Source organism: Osmerus eperlanus, chromosome 2, assembly GCF_963692335.1.
Source record: "Osmerus eperlanus chromosome 2, fOsmEpe2.1, whole genome shotgun sequence".
NCBI classification, from domain to species: domain Eukaryota; kingdom Metazoa; phylum Chordata; class Actinopteri; order Osmeriformes; family Osmeridae; genus Osmerus; species Osmerus eperlanus.
The window spans coordinates 24,817,199-24,836,229 of record NC_085019.1 but is presented as its reverse complement, the minus strand read 5'-3'; the positions used below and the strand labels follow the sequence as shown (position 1 = coordinate 24,836,229).

At 64.8% G+C, this 19,031-nt stretch overlaps 2 protein-coding genes across 2 annotated transcripts in view; one reads left to right on the top strand and one right to left on the bottom strand.

Annotated features, from left to right (window-relative positions):
* Nucleotides 1-19,031, bottom strand: part of smarca4a (SWI/SNF related, matrix associated, actin dependent regulator of chromatin, subfamily a, member 4a) — a 176,768-nt gene that overhangs the window by 8,099 nt on the left and 149,638 nt on the right. The window lies entirely within an intron of this gene.
* foxred2 (FAD-dependent oxidoreductase domain containing 2) overlaps nt 1-19,031 on the top strand; it is a 32,205-nt gene that overhangs the window by 1,060 nt on the left and 12,114 nt on the right. Inside the window, exons 3-7 of the mRNA XM_062455157.1 lie at nt 261-566; nt 703-954; nt 1,349-1,711; nt 1,804-1,970; nt 2,684-2,849. Coding sequence (XP_062311141.1) covers nt 261-566; nt 703-954; nt 1,349-1,711; nt 1,804-1,970; nt 2,684-2,849 — 1,254 coding nt within the window. The remainder of the gene's footprint in view (nt 1-260; nt 567-702; nt 955-1,348; nt 1,712-1,803; nt 1,971-2,683; nt 2,850-19,031) is intronic.

Genomic DNA, 19,031 nt, shown 5'->3' with positions numbered 1-19,031 from the left:
GTCAGAGGCAGGGGTCAGAGGCAGGGAGGGCTTGTGTCAGGGGTCGTGACCCGGGCCTGGAGTCTCTTCCTACCTGTGTCGATGTCGTTGCCGTTTGCTGCTTCTCTCAGTCTCTTCTTTTTTCCATTAACTTTTATTGATATGTTTAAGTACACTTGAAACTTTTTATATATTGTTCAATTTAAAGATTTTTTTTTTTCCAATAAAAAAACTGTTCTTTGACGTCATCCACCGTCATTTTGTGGCGTTTTACTCCCAAGCTACCCGCGCCACAGGAAGCTGATCAGCATCAACAAGATCTACACCGGGAGGCGGAACCCAGAGTTCAACCTGCGACACGATTGGAACTCCCTCCTGAGTGACAGGCCCGACCTGCTGTTCCAACGAGTCAGCCGGGAGCTGTACCCGAGGGCCGAGGCGTTGCCGCGGTACCTGGCACTGTACGAGCACAAGCTGGACCTCACTGTGAGGTACGGGGAGGATGTGGCACGAGTCAGCGCCTCTGGGCCGGACTCCACCAGGACATACACCCTCACCACCCACCAAGGACAGGAGTACCAGTGCAGGTGAGGGAGGGGGGGGGGAAGAGAGGAGAGGAGAGGGGGAGGACAGGAGGAGGGGGCGGAGGAAGACCATTGATTCTGTTTTTATGTCACCCTTTATCCCTCTCCCTGTCCCCCTGTCCCCCTGCCCCCCTCCCAGAGTCCTGCTGGTGTCCACGGGGCTATGGGTTCCCCAGCAAGTCCAGTTTGAGGGCTGGCAGCTGGTGGAGGGCTACGAGTCCATCCCTGTGGACCCGGAGCAGTACCGCGACCAGGCCGTGCTGATCCTGGGGAAGGGCAATGCAGCCTTCGAGACGGCCCAGAGCATGCTGGGAAGGGCCAGCAGGGTGCACCTCTACAGCCCCAGCCCTGTCCGGCTCGCCTGGCAGACGCACTACGTAGGAGACCTCCGGTATGCATTTACATTTACATTTTAGTCATTTAGCAGACGCTCTTATCCAGAGCGACTTACAGTAAGTACAGGGACATTCCCCCGAGGCAAGTAGGGTGAAATGCCTTGCCCAAGGACACAACGTCAGTCGGCATGACCGGGAATCGAACTGGCAACCTTCGGATTACTAGCCCGATTCCCTCACCACTTAGCCACCTGACTCCCTATGCCCTGGTATTAACACTGTCATTAACCCTGGTATAAACCCTGTTATTAAACATTATTAACACTGTTATTGCCCTTTTATTACCCTCTTATTGAGTGCTTCCTAACCCTGATCTGTTATAAACCCAGCTATTAAGCCTGTTATAAACCCTGTTAATAACCTCTTATTGACGACCTCCTGACCACGCAGGGCCGTGAACAACGAGCTGTTGGACACGTACCAGCTGAAGTCTCTGGACGGGCTGGTGGAGGGACGCCTGGAGGACATTGCCATCCTGCCCCGGGGAGGGGAGGAGGACGAGGAGGAGGAAGAGGAGGAGGGGAGTGCTGTCAGGGGGAGGAGGAGGAGGAGGAGGAAGAAGAGGAGGGACGCGGGGGGGAGGAGGAGGCAGCTGTACCTCACACTGGCGGAGCTCCTACAAGGCAGAAACAGGTCAGAGGTTAACCCCTCCCATCTGCCGGCCTATCACAATGACAACTTCTCCCTGAGACAGCCTTACGACCGCGTGATTCGCTGTCTGGGGTTCCGCTTCAACTTCAGCATATTTGACAGGTAGGAGGATGATGATGTCATCACCAATAACTCTGTTACCCCCTACTAACTGTTTTACCCCACTTCCTAACTCTGTTGCCCCCTCCCCCCAGCTCTGCCAGGCCCCCCAGCAGTGAGGGTGTCAGGGGGCGGTTGCCAGGAGTGACGGCGTGGTACGAGGGCCGTGGAACCCCGGGGCTGTTTGTTCTGGGAGCCGCCGCCCACGCCAGAGACTACCGCTCCTCTGCTGGGGGCTTCATACACGGCTTCCGCTACACGGGTACACACACACACCTGGTACACACACACACACACCTGGTACACACACCTGGTACACACACACCTGATACACACACACATACACCTGGTACACACACACACCTGGTACTACACACCTGATACACACACCTGGTACACACACCTGGTACACACACACACACCTGGTACACACACACACACACACACCTGGTACTACACACACCTGGTACTACACACACCTGGTACACACGCACACACCTGGTACACACGCACACACCTGGTACACACACACACCTGGTACACACATACACCTGGTACGTACACACACGCACCTGGTACACACACACCTAATACACACATACACCTGGTACACACACACACACCTGGTACACACATACACCTGGTACACACACACACACCTAATACACACATACACCTGGTACACACACACACCTGGTACACACATACACCTGGTACACACACACACGCACCTGGTACACACACACCTAATACACACATACACCTGGTACACACACACACACCTGGTACTACACACACACCTGGTACACACATACACCTGGTACACACACACGCACCTGGTACACACACATACACCTGGTACTACACACACACACACCTGGTACACACGCACACCTGGTACTACACACACACACATATCTGGTACTACACACACACACACCTGGTAACCACTCCTAACCATCCTTCTCTTCTCAGTGCGGGCAGTTCACCGACTGTTGGAGCAGCGTTACCATAGCAACCCCTGGCCGGTAACAAAGCTGTGGACCAATCAGCTGCTTAGCTGGCTGCTGAGGCGGGTCAACGAGGCATCTGGACTGTACCAGATGTTCAGCACGCTGGGGGATGTGGTGCTGCTGCAGGGGTGAGTGGTACCCCTCTCCCCCCTCCTCCCCCAGGGCCCAGTGTAACAGCTCTCCTCCTCCCCCAGGGCCCAGTGTAACAGCTCTCCTCCTCCCCCAGGGCCCAGTGTAACAGCTCTCCTCCTCCCCCAGGGCCCAGTGTAACAGCTCTCCTCCCCCAGGGCCCAGTGTGACAGCTCTCCTCCCCCAGGGCCCAGTGTAACAGCTCTCCTCCCCCAGGGCCCAGTGTAACAGCTCTCCTCCCCCAGGGCCCAGTGTAACAGCTCTCCTCCTCCCCCAGGGCCCCAGTGTAACAGCTCTCCTCCCCCAGGGCCCAGTGTGACAGCTCTCCTCCTCCCCCAGGGCCCAGTGTAACAGCTCTCCTCCCCCAGGGCCCAGTGTAACGGCTCTCCTCCCCCAGGGCCCCAGTGTAACAGCTCTCCTCCCCCAGGGCCCAGTGTGACAGCTCTCCTCCCCCCTCCTCCCCCAGGGCCCAGTGTAACAGTCCTCCTCCCCCAGGGCCCAGTGTAACAGTCCTCCTCCCCCAGGGCCCAGTGTAACAGCTCTCCTCCTCCCCCAGGGCCCCAGTGTAACAGCTCTCCTCCCCCAGGGCCCAGTGTAACAGCTCTCCTCCCCCAGGGCCCAGTGTAACAGTCCTCCTCCCCCAGGGCCCAGTGTGACAGCTCTCCTCCCCCAGGGCCCCAGTGTAACAGTCCTCCTCCCCCAGGGCCCAGTGTAACAGCTCTCCTCCTCCCCCAGGGCCCAGTGTAACAGCTCTCCTCCCCCAGGGCCCAGTGTGACAGCTCTCCTCCCCCAGGGCCCAGTGTAACAGCTCTCCTCCTCCCCCAGGGCCCAGTGTGACAGCTCTCCTCCCCCCTCCTCCCCCAGGGCCCCAGTGTAACAGCTCTCCTCCCCCAGGGCCCAGTGTGACAGCTCTCCTCCTCCCCCAGGGCCCAGTGTAACAGCTCTCCTCCCCCAGGGCCCAGTGTAACAGCTCTCCTCCCCCAGGGCCCCAGTGTAACAGCTCTCCTCCCCCAGGGCCCAGTGTGACAGCTCTCCTCCCCCCTCCTCCCCCAGGGCCCAGTGTAACAGCTCTCCTCCCCCAGGGCCCAGTGTAACAGTCCTCCTCCCCCAGGGCCCAGTGTAACAGCTCTCCTCCTCCCCCAGGGCCCCAGTGTAACAGCTCTCCTCCCCCAGGGCCCAGTGTAACAGCTCTCCTCCCCCAGGGCCCCAGTGTAACAGTCCTCCTCCCCCAGGGCCCAGTGTAACAGCTCTCCTCCTCCCCCAGGGCCCAGTGTAACAGCTCTCCTCCCCCAGGGCCCAGTGTGACAGCTCTCCTCCCCCAGGGCCCAGTGTAACAGCTCTCCTCCCCCAGGGCCCAGTGTGACAGCTCTCCTCCCCCAGGGCCCAGTGTAACAGTCCTCCTCCCCCAGGGCCCAGTGTAACAGCTCTCCTCCCCCAGGGCCCAGTGTAACAGTCCTCCTCCCCCAGGGCCCAGTGTAACAGTCCTCCTCCTCCCCCAGGGCCCAGTGTAACAGCTCTCCTCCTCCCCCAGGGCCCAGTGTAACAGTCCTCCTCCCCCAGGGCCCAGTGTAACAGTCCTCCTCCTCCCCCAGGGCCCAGTGTAACAGCTCTCCTCCCCCAGGGCCCAGTGTAACAGCTCTCCTCCCCCAGGGCCCAGTGTAACAGCTCTCCTCCTCCCCCAGGGCCCCAGTGTAACAGTCCTCCTCCCCCAGGGCCCAGTGTGACAGCTCTCCTCCCCCAGGGCCCAGTGTAACAGCTCTCCTCCTCCCCCAGGGCCCAGTGTAACAGTCCTCCTCCCCCAGGGCCCAGTGTAACAGCTCTCCTCCCCCAGGGCCCAGTGTAACAGTCCTCCTCCCCCAGGGCCCAGTGTAACAGCTCTCCTCCTCCCCCAGGGCCCAGTGTAACAGCTCTCCTCCCCCAGGGCCCAGTGTGACAGCTCTCCTCCCCCCTCCTCCCCCAGGGCCCAGTGTAACAGCTCTCCTCCCCCAGGGCCCAGTGTAACAGTCCTCCTCCCCCAGGGCCCAGTGTAACAGTCCTCCTCCCCCAGGGCCCAGTGTAACAGCTCTCCTCCTCCCCCAGGGCCCCAGTGTAACAGCTCTCCTCCCCCAGGGCCCAGTGTAACAGCTCTCCTCCCCCAGGGCCCAGTGTAACAGCTCTCCTCCCCCAAGGCCCCAGTGTAACAGTCCTCCTCCCCCAGGGCCCAGTGTAACAGCTCTCCTCCTCCCCCAGGGCCCAGTGTAACAGCTCTCCTCCCCCAGGGCCCAGTGTGACAGCTCTCCTCCCCCCTCCTCCCCCAGGGCCCAGTGTAACAGCTCTCCTCCCCCAGGGCCCAGTGTGACAGCTCTCCTCCCCCAGGGCCCAGTGTAACAGCTCTCCTCCCCCCTCCTCCCCCAGGCCCCAGTGTAACAGCTCTCCTCCTCCCCCAGGGCCCAGTGTGACAGCTCTCCTCCCCCCTCCTCCCCCAGGGCCCCAGTGTAACAGCTCTCCTCCCCCAGGGCCCAGTGTGACAGCTCTCCTCCTCCCCCAGGGCCCAGTGTAACAGCTCTCCTCCCCCAGGGCCCAGTGTAACAGCTCTCCTCCCCCAGGGCCCCAGTGTAACAGCTCTCCTCCCCCAGGGCCCAGTGTGACAGCTCTCCTCCCCCCTCCTCCCCCAGGGCCCAGTGTAACAGCTCTCCTCCCCCAGGGCCCAGTGTAACAGTCCTCCTCCCCCAGGGCCCAGTGTAACAGCTCTCCTCCTCCCCCAGGGCCCAGTGTAACAGCTCTCCTCCCCCAGGGCCCAGTGTAACAGCTCTCCTCCCCCAGGGCCCCAGTGTAACAGTCCTCCTCCCCCAGGGCCCAGTGTAACAGCTCTCCTCCTCCCCCAGGGCCCAGTGTGACAGCTCTCCTCCCCCCTCCTCCCCCAGGGCCCAGTGTAACAGTCCTCCTCCCCCAGGGCCCAGTGTAACAGTCCTCCTCCCCCAGGGCCCAGTGTAACAGCTCTCCTCCCCCAGGGCCCAGTGTAACAGTCCTCCTCCCCCAGGGCCCAGTGTAACAGCTCTCCTCCTCCCCCAGGCCCCAGTGTAACAGTCCTCCTCCCCCAGGGCCCAGTGTGACAGCTCTCCTCCCCCAGGGCCCAGTGTAACAGCTCTCCTCCTCCCCCAGGGCCCAGTGTAACAGTCCTCCTCCCCCAGGGCCCAGTGTAACAGTCCTCCTCCCCCAGGGCCCAGTGTAACAGCTCTCCTCCCCCAGGGCCCAGTGTAACAGCTCTCCTCCCCCAGGGCCCAGTGTAACAGCTCTCCTCCCCCAGGGCCCAGTGTAACAGCTCTCCTCCCCCAGGGCCCAGTGTAACAGTCCTCCTCCCCCAGGGCCCAGTGTAACAGCTCTCCTCCTCCCCCAGGGCCCAGTGTAACAGCTCTCCTCCTCCCCCAGGGCCCCAGTGTGACAGCTCTCCTCCCCCAGGGCCCAGTGTGACAGCTCTCCTCCTCCCCCAGGGCCCAGTGTAACAGTCCTCCTCCCCCAGGGCCCAGTGTAACAGCTCTCCTCCTCCCCCAGGGCCCAGTGTAACAGCTCTCCTCCCCCAGGGCCCCAGTGTAACAGTCCTCCTCCCCCAGGGCCCAGTGTAACAGCTCTCCTCCCCCAGGGCCCAGTGTGACAGCTCTCCTCCCCCAGGGCCCAGTGTAACAGCTCTCCTCCCCCAGGGCCCAGTGTGACAGCTCTCCTCCCCCAGGGCCCAGTGTAACAGCTCTCCTCCCCCAGGGCCCAGTGTAACAGCTCTCCTCCCCCAGGGCCCAGTGTAACAGCTCTCCTCCCCCAGGGCCCAGTGTAACAGCTCTCCTCCCCCAGGGCCCAGTGTAACAGTCCTCCTCCCCCAGGGCCCAGTGTAACAGCTCTCCTCCCCCAGGGCCCAGTGTAACAGCTCTCCTCCCCCAGGGCCCAGTGTGACAGCTCTCCTCCCCCAGGGCCCAGTGTAACAGCTCTCCTCCCCCCTCCTCCCCCAGGGCCCAGTGTGACAGCTCTCCTCCCCCAGGGCCCAGTGTAACAGCTCTCCTCCCCCCTCCTCCCCCAGGGCCCAGTGTAACAGCCCTCCTCCCCCAGGGCCCAGTGTAACAGTCCTCCTCCCCCAGGGCCCAGTGTGACAGCTCTCCTCCCCCAGGGCCCAGTGTAACAGCTCTCCTCCCCCAGGGCCCCAGTGTAACAGCTCTCCTCCCCCAGGGCCCAGTGTAACAGTCCTCCTCCCCCAGGGCCCAGTGTAACAGTCCTCCTCCCCCAGGGCCCAGTGTAACAGCTCTCCTCCTCCCCCAGGGCCCCAGTGTAACAGCTCTCCTCCCCCAGGGCCCAGTGTAACAGCTCTCCTCCCCCAGGGCCCAGTGTAACAGCTCTCCTCCCCCAGGGCCCCAGTGTAACAGTCCTCCTCCCCCAGGGCCCAGTGTAACAGCTCTCCTCCTCCCCCAGGGCCCAGTGTAACAGCTCTCCTCCCCCAGGGCCCAGTGTGACAGCTCTCCTCCCCCCTCCTCCCCCAGGGCCCAGTGTAACAGCTCTCCTCCCCCAGGGCCCAGTGTGACAGCTCTCCTCCCCCAGGGCCCAGTGTAACAGCTCTCCTCCCCCTCCTCCCCAGGCCCCAGTGTAACAGCTCTCCTCCTCCCCCAGGGCCCAGTGTGACAGCTCTCCTCCCCCCTCCTCCCCCAGGGCCCCAGTGTAACAGCTCTCCTCCCCCAGGGCCCAGTGTGACAGCTCTCCTCCTCCCCCAGGGCCCAGTGTAACAGCTCTCCTCCCCCAGGGCCCAGTGTAACAGCTCTCCTCCTCCCCCAGGGCCCAGTGTGACAGCTCTCCTCCCCCTCCTCCCCCAGGGCCCAGTGTAACAGTCCTCCTCCCCCAGGGCCCAGTGTAACAGTCCTCCTCCCCCAGGGCCCAGTGTAACAGCTCTCCTCCCCCAGGGCCCAGTGTAACAGTCCTCCTCCCCCAGGGCCCAGTGTAACAGCTCTCCTCCTCCCCCAGGGCCCAGTGTAACAGCTCTCCTCCCCCAGGCCCCAGTGTAACAGTCCTCCTCCCCCAGGGCCCAGTGTGACAGCTCTCCTCCCCCAGGGCCCAGTGTAACAGCTCTCCTCCTCCCCCAGGGCCCAGTGTAACAGTCCTCCTCCCCCAGGGCCCAGTGTAACAGTCCTCCTCCCCCAGGGCCCAGTGTAACAGCTCTCCTCCCCCAGGGCCCAGTGTAACAGCTCTCCTCCCCCAGGGCCCAGTGTAACAGCTCTCCTCCCCCAGGGCCCAGTGTAACAGCTCTCCTCCCCCAGGGCCCAGTGTAACAGTCCTCCTCCCCCAGGGCCCAGTGTAACAGCTCTCCTCCTCCCCCAGGGCCCAGTGTAACAGCTCTCCTCCTCCCCCAGGGCCCAGTGTGACAGCTCTCCTCCCCCAGGGCCCAGTGTGACAGCTCTCCTCCTCCCCCAGGGCCCAGTGTAACAGTCCTCCTCCCCCAGGGCCCAGTGTAACAGCTCTCCTCCTCCCCCAGGGCCCAGTGTAACAGCTCTCCTCCCCCAGGGCCCCAGTGTAACAGTCCTCCTCCCCCAGGGCCCAGTGTAACAGCTCTCCTCCCCCAGGGCCCAGTGTGACAGCTCTCCTCCCCCAGGGCCCCAGTGTAACAGTCCTCCTCCCCCAGGGCCCAGTGTAACAGCTCTCCTCCCCCAGGGCCCAGTGTGACAGCTCTCCTCCCCCAGGGCCCAGTGTAACAGCTCTCCTCCCCCAGGGCCCAGTGTGACAGCTCTCCTCCCCCAGGGCCCAGTGTAACAGCTCTCCTCCCCCAGGGCCCAGTGTAACAGTCCTCCTCCCCCAGGGCCCAGTGTAACAGCTCTCCTCCCCCAGGGCCCAGTGTAACAGCTCTCCTCCCCCAGGGCCCAGTGTGACAGCTCTCCTCCCCCAGGGCCCAGTGTAACAGCTCTCCTCCCCCCTCCTCCCCCAGGGCCCAGTGTGACAGCTCTCCTCCCCCAGGGCCCAGTGTAACAGCTCTCCTCCCCCCTCCTCCCCCAGGGCCCAGTGTAACAGCCCTCCTCCCCCAGGGCCCAGTGTAACAGTCCTCCTCCCCCAGGGCCCAGTGTGACAGCTCTCCTCCCCCAGGGCCCAGTGTAACAGCTCTCCTCCCCCAGGGCCCCAGTGTAACAGCTCTCCTCCCCCAGGGCCCAGTGTGACAGCTCTCCTCCTCCCCCAGGGCCCAGTGTAACAGCCTCTCCTCCCCCAGGGCCCAGTGTGACAGCTCTCCTCCCCCAGGGCCCAGTGTAACAGTCCTCCTCCCCCAGGGCCCAGTGTAACAGCTCTCCTCCCCCAGGGCCCAGTGTGACAGCTCTCCTCCCCCAGGGCCCCAGTGTAACAGTCCTCCTCCCCCAGGGCCCAGTGTAACAGCTCTCCTCCCCCAGGGCCCAGTGTGACAGCTCTCCTCCCCCAGGGCCCAGTGTAACAGCTCTCCTCCCCCAGGGCCCAGTGTGACAGCTCTCCTCCCCCAGGGCCCAGTGTAACAGCTCTCCTCCCCCAGGGCCCAGTGTAACAGTCCTCCTCCCCCAGGGCCCAGTGTAACAGCTCTCCTCCCCCAGGGCCCAGTGTAACAGCTCTCCTCCCCCAGGGCCCAGTGTGACAGCTCTCCTCCCCCAGGGCCCAGTGTAACAGCTCTCCTCCCCCAGGGCCCAGTGTGACAGCTCTCCTCCCCCAGGGCCCAGTGTGACAGCTCTCCTCCCCCAGGGCCCAGTGTAACAGCTCTCCTCCCCCAGGGCCCAGTGTGACAGCTCTCCTCCTCCCCCAGGGCCCAGTGTAACAGCTCTCCTCCTCCCCCAGGGCCCAGTGTAACAGTCCTCCTCCCCCAGGGCCCAGTGTGACAGCTCTCCTCCCCCAGGGCCCAGTGTAACAGCTCTCCTCCTCCCCCAGGGCCCAGTGTAACAGCTCTCCTCCTCCCCCAGGGCCCAGTGTAACAGCTCTCCTCCTCCCCCAGGGCCCAGTGTAACAGTCCTCCTCCCCCAGGGCCCAGTGTAACAGCTCTCCTCCCCCAGGGCCCAGTGTAACAGCTCTCCTCCCCCAGGGCCCAGTGTAACAGCTCTCCTCCCCCAGGGCCCAGTGTAACAGCTCTCCTCCCCCAGGGCCCCAGTGTAACAGCTCTCCTCCTCCCCCAGGGCCCAGTGTAACAGCTCTCCTCCTCCCCCAGGGCCCAGTGTAACAGCTCTCCTCCTCCCCCAGGGCCCAGTGTAACAGCTCTCCTCCCCCAGGGCCCAGTGTAACAGCTCTCCTCCCCCAGGGCCCCAGTGTAACAGCTCTCCTCCTCCCCCAGGGCCCAGTGTAACAGCTCTCCTCCTCCCCCAGGGCCCAGTGTAACAGCTCTCCTCCCCCAGGGCCCAGTGTAACAGCTCTCCTCCCCCAGGGCCCAGTGTAACAGCTCTCCTCCTCCCCCAGGGCCCAGTGTAACAGCTCTCCTCCCCCAGGGCCCAGTGTAACAGCTCTCCTCCCCCAGGGCCCCAGTGTAACAGCTCTCCTCCTCCCCCAGGGCCCAGTGTAACAGCTCTCCTCCTCCCCCAGGGCCCAGTGTAACAGCTCTCCTCCCCCAGGGCCCAGTGTAACAGCTCTCCTCCCCCAGGGCCCAGTGTAACAGCTCTCCTCCCCCAGGGCCCAGTGTAACAGCTCTCCTCCCCCAGGGCCCAGTGTAACAGCTCTCCTCCCCCCTCCTCCCCCAGGGCCCAGTGTAACAGCTCTCCTCCCCCAGGGCCCAGTGTAACAGCTCTCCTCCCCCAGGGCCCAGTGTAACAGCTCTCCTCCCCCAGGGCCCAGTGTAACAGCTCTCCTCCCCCAGGGCCCAGTGTGACAGCTCTCCTCCCCCCTCCTACCCCAGGGCCCAGTGTAACAGTCCTCCTCCCCCAGGGCCCAGTGTGACAGCTCTCCTCCCCCAGGGCCCAGTGTAACAGCTCTCCTCCTCCCCCAGGGCCCAGTGTAACAGCTCTCCTCCTCCCCCAGGGCCCAGTGTAACAGCTCTCCTCCTCCCCCAGGGCCCAGTGTAACAGTCCTCCTCCCCCAGGGCCCAGTGTAACAGCTCTCCTCCCCCAGGGCCCAGTGTAACAGCTCTCCTCCCCCAGGGCCCAGTGTAACAGCTCTCCTCCCCCAGGGCCCCAGTGTAACAGCTCTCCTCCTCCCCCAGGGCCCAGTGTAACAGCTCTCCTCCTCCCCCAGGGCCCAGTGTAACAGCTCTCCTCCTCCCCCAGGGCCCAGTGTAACAGCTCTCCTCCCCCAGGGCCCAGTGTAACAGCTCTCCTCCCCCAGGGCCCCAGTGTAACAGCTCTCCTCCTCCCCCAGGGCCCAGTGTAACAGCTCTCCTCCTCCCCCAGGGCCCAGTGTAACAGCTCTCCTCCCCCAGGGCCCAGTGTAACAGCTCTCCTCCCCCAGGGCCCAGTGTAACAGCTCTCCTCCTCCCCCAGGGCCCAGTGTAACAGCTCTCCTCCCCCAGGGCCCAGTGTAACAGCTCTCCTCCCCCAGGGCCCCAGTGTAACAGCTCTCCTCCTCCCCCAGGGCCCAGTGTAACAGCTCTCCTCCTCCCCCAGGGCCCAGTGTAACAGCTCTCCTCCCCCAGGGCCCAGTGTAACAGCTCTCCTCCCCCAGGGCCCAGTGTAACAGCTCTCCTCCCCCAGGGCCCAGTGTAACAGCTCTCCTCCCCCAGGGCCCAGTGTAACAGCTCTCCTCCCCCCTCCTCCCCAGGGCCCAGTGTAACAGCTCTCCTCCCCCAGGGCCCAGTGTAACAGCTCTCCTCCCCCAGGGCCCAGTGTAACAGCTCTCCTCCCCCAGGGCCCAGTGTAACAGCTCTCCTCCCCCCTCCTCCCCCAGGGCCCAGTGTAACAGCTCTCCTCCCCCAGGGCCCAGTGTAACAGCTCTCCTCCCCCAGGGCCCAGTGTAACAGCTCTCCTCCCCCCTCCTCCCCCAGGGCCCAGTGTAACAGCTCTCCTCCCCCAGGGCCCAGTGTAACAGCTCTCCTCCCCCAGGGCCCAGTGTAACAGCTCTCCTCCCCCAGGGCCCAGTGTAACAGCTCTCCTCCCCCCTCCTCCCCCAGGGCCCAGTGTAACAGTCCTCCTCCCCCAGGGCCCAGTGTAACAGCTCTCCTCCCCCAGGGCCCAGTGTAACAGCTCTCCTCCCCCAGGGCCCAGTGTAACAGTCCTCCTCCCCCAGGGCCCAGTGTAACAGCTCTCCTCCCCCCTCCTCCCCCAGGGCCCAGTGTAACAGCTCTCCTCCCCCAGGGCCCAGTGTAACAGCTCTCCTCCCCCCTCCTCCCCCAGGGCCCAGTGTAACAGCTCTCCTCCCCCAGGGCCCAGTGTAACAGCTCTCCTCCCCCAGGGCCCAGTGTAACAGCTCTCCTCCCCCAGGGCCCAGTGTGACAGCTCTCCTCCCCCCTCCTACCCCAGGGCCCAGTGTAACAGTCCTCCTCCCCCAGGGCCCAGTGTGACAGCTCTCCTCCCCCAGGGCCCAGTGTAACAGCTCTCCTCCTCCCCCAGGGCCCAGTGTAACAGCTCTCCTCCTCCCCCAGGGCCCAGTGTAACAGCTCTCCTCCTCCCCCAGGGCCCAGTGTAACAGTCCTCCTCCCCCAGGGCCCAGTGTAACAGCTCTCCTCCCCCAGGGCCCAGTGTAACAGCTCTCCTCCCCCAGGGCCCAGTGTAACAGCTCTCCTCCCCCAGGGCCCAGTGTAACAGCTCTCCTCCCCCAGGGCCCCAGTGTAACAGCTCTCCTCCTCCCCCAGGGCCCAGTGTAACAGCTCTCCTCCTCCCCCAGGGCCCAGTGTAACAGCTCTCCTCCTCCCCCAGGGCCCAGTGTAACAGCTCTCCTCCCCCAGGGCCCAGTGTAACAGCTCTCCTCCCCCAGGGCCCCAGTGTAACAGCTCTCCTCCTCCCCCAGGGCCCAGTGTAACAGCTCTCCTCCTCCCCCAGGGCCCAGTGTAACAGCTCTCCTCCCCCAGGGCCCAGTGTAACAGCTCTCCTCCCCCAGGGCCCAGTGTAACAGCTCTCCTCCTCCCCCAGGGCCCAGTGTAACAGCTCTCCTCCCCCAGGGCCCAGTGTAACAGCTCTCCTCCCCCAGGGCCCCAGTGTAACAGCTCTCCTCCTCCCCCAGGGCCCAGTGTAACAGCTCTCCTCCTCCCCCAGGGCCCAGTGTAACAGCTCTCCTCCCCCAGGGCCCAGTGTAACAGCTCTCCTCCCCCAGGGCCCAGTGTAACAGCTCTCCTCCCCCAGGGCCCAGTGTAACAGCTCTCCTCCCCCAGGGCCCAGTGTAACAGCTCTCCTCCCCCCTCCTCCCCAGGGCCCAGTGTAACAGCTCTCCTCCCCCAGGGCCCAGTGTAACAGCTCTCCTCCCCCAGGGCCCAGTGTAACAGCTCTCCTCCCCCAGGGCCCAGTGTAACAGCTCTCCTCCCCCCTCCTCCCCCAGGGCCCAGTGTAACAGCTCTCCTCCCCCAGGGCCCAGTGTAACAGCTCTCCTCCCCCAGGGCCCAGTGTAACAGCTCTCCTCCCCCCTCCTCCCCCAGGGCCCAGTGTAACAGCTCTCCTCCCCCAGGGCCCAGTGTAACAGCTCTCCTCCCCCAGGGCCCAGTGTAACAGCTCTCCTCCCCCAGGGCCCAGTGTAACAGCTCTCCTCCCCCCTCCTCCCCCAGGGCCCAGTGTAACAGTCCTCCTCCCCCAGGGCCCAGTGTAACAGCTCTCCTCCCCCAGGGCCCAGTGTAACAGCTCTCCTCCCCCAGGGCCCAGTGTAACAGTCCTCCTCCCCCAGGGCCCAGTGTAACAGTCCTCCTCCCCCAGGGCCCAGTGTAACAGCTCTCCTCCCCCTCCTCCCCCAGGGCCCAGTGTAACAGCTCTCCTCCCCCAGGGCCCAGTGTAACAGTCCTCCTCCCCCAGGGCCCAGTGTAACAGCTCTCCTCCCCCAGGGCCCAGTGTAACAGCTCTCCTCCCCCAGGGCCCCAGTGTAACAGCTCTCCTCCCCCCTCCTCCCCCAGGGCCCAGTGTAACAGCCCTCCTCCCCCAGGGCCCAGTGTAACAGTCCTCCTCCCCCAGGGCCCAGTGTGACAGCTCTCCTCCCCCAGGGCCCAGTGTAACAGCTCTCCTCCCCCAGGGCCCAGTGTAACAGCTCTCCTCCCCCAGGGCCCAGTGTGACAGCTCTCCTCCTCCCCCAGGGCCCAGTGTAACAGCCCTCCTCCCCCAGGGCCCAGTGTGACAGCTCTCCTCCCCCAGGGCCCAGTGTAACAGTCCTCCTCCCCCAGGGCCCAGTGTAACAGCTCTCCTCCCCCAGGGCCCAGTGTGACAGCTCTCCTCCCCCAGGGCCCCAGTGTAACAGTCCTCCTCCCCCAGGGCCCAGTGTAACAGCTCTCCTCCCCCAGGGCCCAGTGTGACAGCTCTCCTCCCCAGGGCCCAGTGTAACAGCTCTCCTCCCCCAGGGCCCAGTGTGACAGCTCTCCTCCCCCAGGGCCCAGTGTAACAGCTCTCCTCCCCCAGGGCCCAGTGTAACAGTCCTCCTCCCCCAGGGCCCAGTGTAACAGCTCTCCTCCCCCAGGGCCCAGTGTAACAGCTCTCCTCCCCCAGGGCCCAGTGTGACAGCTCTCCTCCCCCAGGGCCCAGTGTAACAGCTCTCCTCCCCCAGGGCCCAGTGTGACAGCTCTCCTCCCCCAGGGCCCAGTGTGACAGCTCTCCTCCCCCAGGGCCCAGTGTAACAGCTCTCCTCCCCCAGGGCCCAGTGTAACAGCTCTCCTCCCCCAGGGCCCAGTGTGACAGCTCTCCTCCTCCCCCAGGGCCCAGTGTAACAGCTCTCCTCCTCCCCCAGGGCCCAGTGTAACAGTCCTCCTCCCCCAGGGCCCAGTGTGACAGCTCTCCTCCCCCAGGGCCCAGTGTAACAGCTCTCCTCCTCCCCCAGGGCCCAGTGTAACAGCTCTCCTCCTCCCCCAGGGCCCAGTGTAACAGCTCTCCTCCTCCCCCAGGGCCCAGTGTAACAGTCCTCCTCCCCCAGGGCCCAGTGTAACAGCTCTCCTCCCCCAGGGCCCAGTGTAACAGCTCTCCTCCCCCAGGGCCCAGTGTAACAGCTCTCCTCCCCCAGGGCCCAGTGTAACAGCTCTCCTCCCCCAGGGCCCCAGTGTAACAGCTCTCCTCCTCCCCCAGGGCCCAGTGTAACAGCTCTCCTCCTCCCCCAGGGCCCAGTGTAACAGCTCTCCTCCTCCCCCAGGGCCCAGTGTAACAGCTCTCCTCCCCCAGGGCCCAGTGTAACAGCTCTCCTCCCCCAGGGCCCCAGTGTAACAGCTCTCCTCCTCCCCCAGGGCCCAGTGTAACAGCTCTCCTCCTCCCCCAGGGCCCAGTGTAACAGCTCTCCTCCCCCAGGGCCCAGTGTAACAGCTCTCCTCCCCCAGGGCCCAGTGTAACAGCTCTCCTCCTCCCCCAGGGCCCAGTGTAACAGCTCTCCTCCCCCAGGGCCCAGTGTAACAGCTCTCCTCCCCCAGGGCCCCAGTGTAACAGCTCTCCTCCTCCCCCAGGGCCCAGTGTAACAGCTCTCCTCCTCCCCCAGGGCCCAGTGTAACAGCTCTCCTCCCCCAGGGCCCAGTGTAACAGCTCTCCTCCCCCAGGGCCCAGTGTAACAGCTCTCCTCCCCCAGGGCCCAGTGTAACAGCTCTCCTCCCCCAGGGCCCAGTGTAACAGCTCTCCTCCCCCAGGGCCCAGTGTAACAGCTCTCCTCCCCCCTCCTCCCCCAGGGCCCAGTGTAACAGCTCTCCTCCCCCAGGGCCCAGTGTAACAGCTCTCCTCCCCCAGGGCCCAGTGTAACAGCTCTCCTCCCCCAGGGCCCAGTGTGACAGCTCTCCTCCCCCCTCCTACCCCAGGGCCCAGTGTAACAGTCCTCCTCCCCCAGGGCCCAGTGTGACAGCTCTCCTCCCCCAGGGCCCAGTGTAACAGCTCTCCTCCTCCCCCAGGGCCCAGTGTAACAGCTCTCCTCCTCCCCCAGGGCCCAGTGTAACAGCTCTCCTCCTCCCCCAGGGCCCAGTGTAACAGTCCTCCTCCCCCAGGGCCCAGTGTAACAGCTCTCCTCCCCCAGGGCCCAGTGTAACAGCTCTCCTCCCCCAGGGCCCAGTGTAACAGCTCTCCTCCCCCAGGGCCCAGTGTAACAGCTCTCCTCCCCCAGGGCCCCAGTGTAACAGCTCTCCTCCTCCCCCAGGGCCCAGTGTAACAGCTCTCCTCCTCCCCCAGGGCCCAGTGTAACAGCTCTCCTCCTCCCCCAGGGCCCAGTGTAACAGCTCTCCTCCCCCAGGGCCCAGTGTAACAGCTCTCCTCCCCCAGGGCCCCAGTGTAACAGCTCTCCTCCTCCCCCAGGGCCCAGTGTAACAGCTCTCCTCCTCCCCCAGGGCCCAGTGTAACAGCTCTCCTCCTCCCCCAGGGCCCAGTGTAACAGCTCTCCTCCCCCAGGGCCCAGTGTAACAGCTCTCCTCCTCCCCCAGGGCCCAGTGTAACAGCTCTCCTCCTCCCCCAGGGCCCAGTGTAACAGCTCTCCTCCCCCAGGGCCCCAGTGTAACAGCTCTCCTCCTCCCCCAGGGCCCAGTGTAACAGCTCTCCTCCTCCCCCAGGGCCCAGTGTAACAGCTCTCCTCCCCCAGGGCCCAGTGTAACAGCTCTCCTCCCCCAGGGCCCAGTGTAACAGCTCTCCTCCCCCAGGGCCCAGTGTAACAGCTCTCCTCCCCCAGGGCCCAGTGTAACAGCTCTCCTCCCCCCTCCTCCCCCAGGGCCCAGTGTAACAGCTCTCCTCCCCCAGGGCCCAGTGTAACAGCTCTCCTCCCCCAGGGCCCAGTGTAACAGCTCTCCTCCCCCAGGGCCCAGTGTAACAGCTCTCCTCCCCCCTCCTCCCCCAGGGCCCAGTGTAACAGCTCTCCTCCCCCAGGGCCCAGTGTAACAGCTCTCCTCCCCCAGGGCCCAGTGTAACAGCTCTCCTCCCCCTCCTCCCCCAGGGCCCAGTGTAACAGCTCTCCTCCCCCAGGGCCCAGTGTAACAGCTCCTCCTCCCCCAGGGCCCAGTGTAACAGCTCTCCTCCCCCAGGGCCCAGTGTAACAGCTCCTCCTCCCCCAGGGCCCAGTGTAACAGCTCTCCTCCCCCAGGGCCCAGTGTAACAGCTCTCCTCCCCCAGGGCCCAGTGTAACAGTCCTCCTCCCCCAGGGCCCAGTGTAACAGCTCTCCTCCCCCAGGGCCCAGTGTAACAGCTCTCCTCCCCCCTCCTCCCCCAGGGCCCAGTGTAACAGCTCTCCTCCCCCAGGGCCCAGTGTAACAGCTCTCCTCCCCCAGGGCCCAGTGTAACAGCTCTCCTCCCCCCTCCTCCCCAGGGCCCAGTGTAACAGCTCTCCTCCCCCAGGGCCCAGTGTAACAGTCCTCCTCCCCCAGGGCCCAGTGTAACAGCTCTCCTCCCCCAGGGCCCAGTGTAACAGTCCTCCTCCCCCAGGGCCCAGTGTAACAGTCCTCCTCCCCCAGGGCCCAGTGTAACAGCTCTCCTCCCCCAGGGCCCAGTGTAACAGTCCTCCTCCCCCAGGGCCCAGTGTAACAGCTCTCCTCCCCCAGGGCCCAGTGTAACAGCTCTCCTCCCCCAGGGCCCAGTGTAACAGTCCTCCTCCCCCAGGGCCCAGTGTAACAGCTCTCCTCCCCCAGGGCCCAGTGTGACAGCTCTCCTCCCCCAGGGCCCAGTGTAACAGCTCTCCTCCCCCAGGGCCCAGTGTAACAGTCCTCCTCCCCCAGGGCCCAGTGTGACAGCTCTCCTCCCCCAGGGCCCAGTGTAACAGTCCTCCTCCCCCAGGGCCCAGTGTGACAGCTCTCCTCCCCCAGGGCCCAGTGTAACAGTCCTCCTCCCCCAGGGCCCAGTGTGACAGCTCTCCTCCCCCAGGGCCCAGTGTAACAGTCCTCCTCCCCCAGGGCCCAGTGTGACAGCTCTCCTCCCCCAGGGCCCAGTGTAACAGCTCTCCTCCCCCAGGGCCCAGTGTAACAGCTCTCCTCCCCCAGGGCCCAGTGTAACAGCTCTCCTCCCCCAGGGCCCAGTGTAACAGCTCTCCTCCCCCCTCCTCCCCCAGGGCCCAGTGTAACAGCTCTCCTCCCCCAGGGCCCAGTGTAACAGCTCTCCTCCCCCAGGGCCCAGTGTAACAGCTCTCCTCCCCCAGGGCCCAGTGTAACAGCTCTCCTCCCCCCTCCTCCCCCAGGGCCCAGTGTAACAGCTCTCCTCCCCCAGGGCCCAGTGTAACAGCTCTCCTCCCCCAGGGCCCAGTGTAACAGCTCTCCTCCCCCCTCCTCCCCCAGGGCCCAGTGTAACAGCTCTCCTCCCCCAGGGCCCAGTGTAACAGCTCTCCTCCCCCAGGGCCCAGTGTAACAGCTCTCCTCCCCCAGGGCCCAGTGTAACAGCTCTCCTCCCCCCTCCTCCCCCAGGGCCCAGTGTAACAGTCCTCCTCCCCCAGGGCCCAGTGTAACAGCTCTCCTCCCCCAGGGCCCAGTGTAACAGCTCTCCTCCCCCAGGGCCCAGTGTAACAGTCCTCCTCCCCCAGGGCCCAGTGTAACAGTCCTCCTCCCCCAGGGCCCAGTGTAACAGCTCTCCTCCCCCCTCCTCCCCAGGGCCCAGTGTAACAGCTCTCCTCCCCCAGGGCCCAGTGTAACAGTCCTCCTCCCCCAGGGCCCAGTGTAACAGCTCTCCTCCCCCAGGGCCCAGTGTAACAGCTCTCCTCCCCCAGGGCCCCAGTGTAACAGCTCTCCTCCCCCCTCCTCCCCCAGGGCCCAGTGTAACAGCCCTCCTCCCCCAGGGCCCAGTGTAACAGTCCTCCTCCCCCAGGGCCCAGTGTGACAGCTCTCCTCCCCCAGGGCCCAGTGTAACAGCTCTCCTCCCCCAGGGCCCCAGTGTAACAGCTCTCCTCCCCCAGGGCCCAGTGTGACAGCTCTCCTCCTCCCCCAGGGCCCAGTGTAACAGCCCTCCTCCCCCAGGGCCCAGTGTGACAGCTCTCCTCCCCCAGGGCCCAGTGTAACAGTCCTCCTCCCCCAGGGCCCAGTGTAACAGCTCTCCTCCCCCAGGGCCCAGTGTGACAGCTCTCCTCCCCCAGGGCCCCAGTGTAACAGTCCTCCTCCCCCAGGGCCCAGTGTAACAGCTCTCCTCCCCCAGGGCCCAGTGTGACAGCTCTCCTCCCCCAGGGCCCAGTGTAACAGCTCTCCTCCCCCAGGGCCCAGT